Genomic DNA, 3,532 nt, shown 5'->3' with positions numbered 1-3,532 from the left:
TAGTATTAGTGTAGTAGTTGTGGCAGAAGCAAATTAGTTGCGACTAATTTCTGCCAGAACAGAAGCCTCTAAGATGGAAGCAAACAGAACCATGTTATTTCCCATCTGCTTAGGATGTGGCCCGTGAACAACTGCTTCCCGTCAGAGCTACCATGCACACCTTTTCCCCCTGCTAATTACAATCATGAAATCATTCTCTTCTATGGATGTCTCTCTCTGATCATCACCAGTGGAATCAAATGCTTTGCCTTCAGGAATTTGATCTCTTCCTGTAAGAGCTTTTTTTAATTTTACATATGCCATCAGCACTTTCTGCATCTAGCCTGCTCTTTTTGTTGTCATCTTTGATTAGGCCTTCATCATTCACTCAATGCTTACTGCTACCACTATGCTCAAATTGGCAGGTCTGCTCAGTCACTGAACTATAATTTCCTGTACCTTTTTCGCAGCCTTTACACCTGCAAGGACAAAACATGGCATTAGAGCAGGGTACACTTAAAGCAGAGCAAATTTAGAAATATAGGTGAAAAATGCCTACACATATATTGCATTCAAATAACATTAGGTTATTTTACTTCATGGTATAAAACAAACTTTTAATATTCATTTTGAGAAATAAGAATGACCCCTAAGTTAATCACGACAGCAAAATGTTTATCCATTACTGAAATCCTCGCCTGAGTTCTTCTAAATTTAACATTTGGCTATCAACCCAACCTTTAAAGCAATGGTAAAGCATTGCGATTTCACTCTGTTCGTATAGGTTCCTGAGAGCTTAAACTGGTTTATCCCTGAAGGGCTATATATCAATGCAGCCAAGAAATAATTACAGTAAATAAATTTATCAGTTAATAAACTGATAAACTGAGCAAAGTTTCACAGTTTTATGTTATCACCTAAGTTACTACATTTTTCAGTAACTTAATTCCCAGTTGGTACATGGCCTAATCTAACCTTACTTTGCTCATAGGTTATATGATGCTGCGGTATATAAACATAACAATGGGAGAATTCTCCTCAGAGATGAAGAATAGTCTAACATAATTCACATGTTCCTAACCTATTTCCCAAGCAAACAACCAAAGCACACTGCTAGTACCATGTATGGTAGATTGTTTCCCTGTCTTTTTTAAGGGTAAAATTTCAGCTTAGAGCTAAGATCAGAGAGATAAACTCATTTTACACTTTTCTATTGGGCTGGATTTTCACCAATATTTATATGAACCAGCCACTTTGACTTGAAACTGGAACTACACATTTTTCTAAAGCACGGGTCTCTTAAGAGTGTGCAGCCTGAGCTTCAGACCTTACCTTCCCTCTTGTGCCTCTTGATCATGGCTTTGTCCTGCCTCATCTTCATTTTGGGAAGGATCTGGTGGTTCCTCAACTTCTTTTTCACTCTTATCAGCATTTCCCTCCCCTTCATTCTCCCTCTCCTCTTGTCTTTCATCTCCAGACACATGATGTTCCTCCTTCCTCTCCCCATCTCCTGGGGACTCACTCTCTCTCTCCTGCCCAGTTATCCTTTGACAAGCATCATCAACAGCATCTTCTTCTTGCTGCTTTTCTGTAGTGAAGGATTTCTGAACAGAGCTTCTCCTGTATTTGTAATGGCTTTCGAAAGCCAAACTTTCTCCTTTCTCCTCTAGCCCTTCAGTATGAAATTTGGGAGGATCCATTTGCAGCAGAACAGAACTTTCCCTTTCGGCATTTTCCCTGTTGAGCTTATCAACTTCTTCCTGAGAACAGGACTGGTTCTTCTGGATGGCCCCCTCTGTAAGTAAACGGATTACCAAGGAATCTGTCAGTAATACTCTGATAGTCAGTAACAATAGTAAAGTAGGGCTGTGCACTTAGCATAACTTCTGTTGCATTTTGAACTAGGCACTTGCTTTCGTCTCCCAGTTTCAAGGTCAGTGTAAATGTCTGAGCAGACTACTTCTTTAAAACAGGGATATCATGGGTCACAAACTCTTCCTTTCAGACACAGCACTGGAAAATGTTTTTCTCACTCCAATTTATTGTCAGCCAAGTCAAGGTTAATAAACTTCTCATGCAAAGCACTTTTTTGGGCAGTTTGCCACCATGTGCACAGGCATGTGAGAAGTAGGTTGGTGTTGCTTGGACAATTCTCACTTATGCTGATGAGCACACACGTAACCCAACCAACTTCACTGGAGCTGCTCAGGACAGTAATGGCTATTTCTGTGCAGTTGTACCCTTAGGAACCAGAAACTGATCAGAAAAAAAATATTCTAACCTGTTGAATCTGGTGGCTTCTTCTTTTTTGTTCCCGTCTCATTCAAGTGTGACTTTTCTTTGATGACCTGTGAGAAGGCAATTGATGTATTAGTGTATACAGTGTTCATGTTGTATTGTTCCTCATGAAATTGCAGCCTGATTTTTTTGGTCAAATCCAAGTACTCTGTGTTCTGACTCGCACTTTTCCTATAAATGATGGTCCTTATTTTAATCACTACCAAGCTGATCAGATTGGTACCAGTGTAAAGCAAGAGAAATGATCTCAGTTGTAATCAACATCAGTGCTGGCATAAACACAGCCCTGAAAAGGTCAGGATTGAGCCTCAGGACTAAAAGAAAAAAACATCCAGAAATGAGCTGTTGCCCTGCACTAGCTTTTGCTGTTAAAAACTAGGTTAGTTAAACCAAAGCTAGGAATATTTAATATTCTAGTAAAATGTTCAGTAACAGTCTTACTGACAGATTTCAAAAAGTTTTTTGCTGTTAATCAACATCTGGTAACAGCATTTTTATTGATCCAATAATTTATTACAGGCTGACCAAAACAGTTACTAGGAATCAGAGCATATAAACCATAACGTCAGCTTTGTAGCATTCTCTCTTATCTACATTTTACAATGTTACAGTGACATCTAGAGGTGCTTTATACCAGGACAGCTCTTCATAACAACTCTGCTATCAGAGTTATCTTTATGGCTATTTACTCATATTCCTATGCCGTTTGCTCAGTGTGTTTTTTCATCAGCCACTCCTAGACTTGTAGTAGGACAGTGACCACAGTAAACCATGCTGTGTCTGCTGTTGCTCGGTGCTCCTTTTCCACCTGCCTTCTTCCTCTCACAGTACTATGAAACTGGCACTATCATTATCAGTAATAGATCCACAGGGTGTGAAAAACGCAGATACCTCCAAATATTTTCCAGAGAGATGACTTTTGGTCTTTGAGCTACCAGCTGAAACAGCGTAATACATATTTCAACAAAATAGACAGGGCCAGGCATTTATTTTTGAGTGTCTTAACCATGCAAGCAGTCCCACTGCTTATTCTTATTGTACTCTGGGCATGAATCAGTCCCATTACTAAACATTTGTTCTGGTAAGCCCTCTGCATTTTTTATGCTTTATTTTTTTGGTTTTAATTTCATCAGGCTATATAGAAAATAGGCATGAAATTAAAGCAATGTGTGTCTGCTATAAACACTGAGTTCAAGGGAAAGGAAACTCCATGAGAAGCAAGAAGAGTTGAGGAAAACTGGATGAAACTGCACAG

The 3,532-nt window shown here is 39.2% G+C and overlaps 1 protein-coding gene across 1 annotated transcript in view; it reads right to left on the bottom strand.

Annotated features, from left to right (window-relative positions):
* Positions 1-3,532, bottom strand: part of MYLK4 (myosin light chain kinase family, member 4) — a 33,485-nt gene that overhangs the window by 19,474 nt on the left and 10,479 nt on the right. The window contains exons 2-4 of the mRNA XM_009326445.1: positions 2,261-2,327; positions 1,312-1,774; positions 439-458 (exon numbers count right to left, since the gene is read on the bottom strand). Coding sequence (XP_009324720.1) covers positions 439-458; positions 1,312-1,774; positions 2,261-2,327 — 550 coding nt within the window. The remainder of the gene's footprint in view (positions 1-438; positions 459-1,311; positions 1,775-2,260; positions 2,328-3,532) is intronic.

The sequence above is a fragment of the Pygoscelis adeliae genome, unplaced genomic scaffold (assembly GCF_000699105.1).
Source record: "Pygoscelis adeliae isolate BGI_AS28 unplaced genomic scaffold, ASM69910v1 Scaffold186, whole genome shotgun sequence".
NCBI classification, from domain to species: Eukaryota; Metazoa; Chordata; class Aves; order Sphenisciformes; family Spheniscidae; genus Pygoscelis; species Pygoscelis adeliae.
The sequence above is the reverse complement of the archived record's forward strand: the minus strand, read 5'-3'. Positions and strand labels throughout refer to the sequence as shown.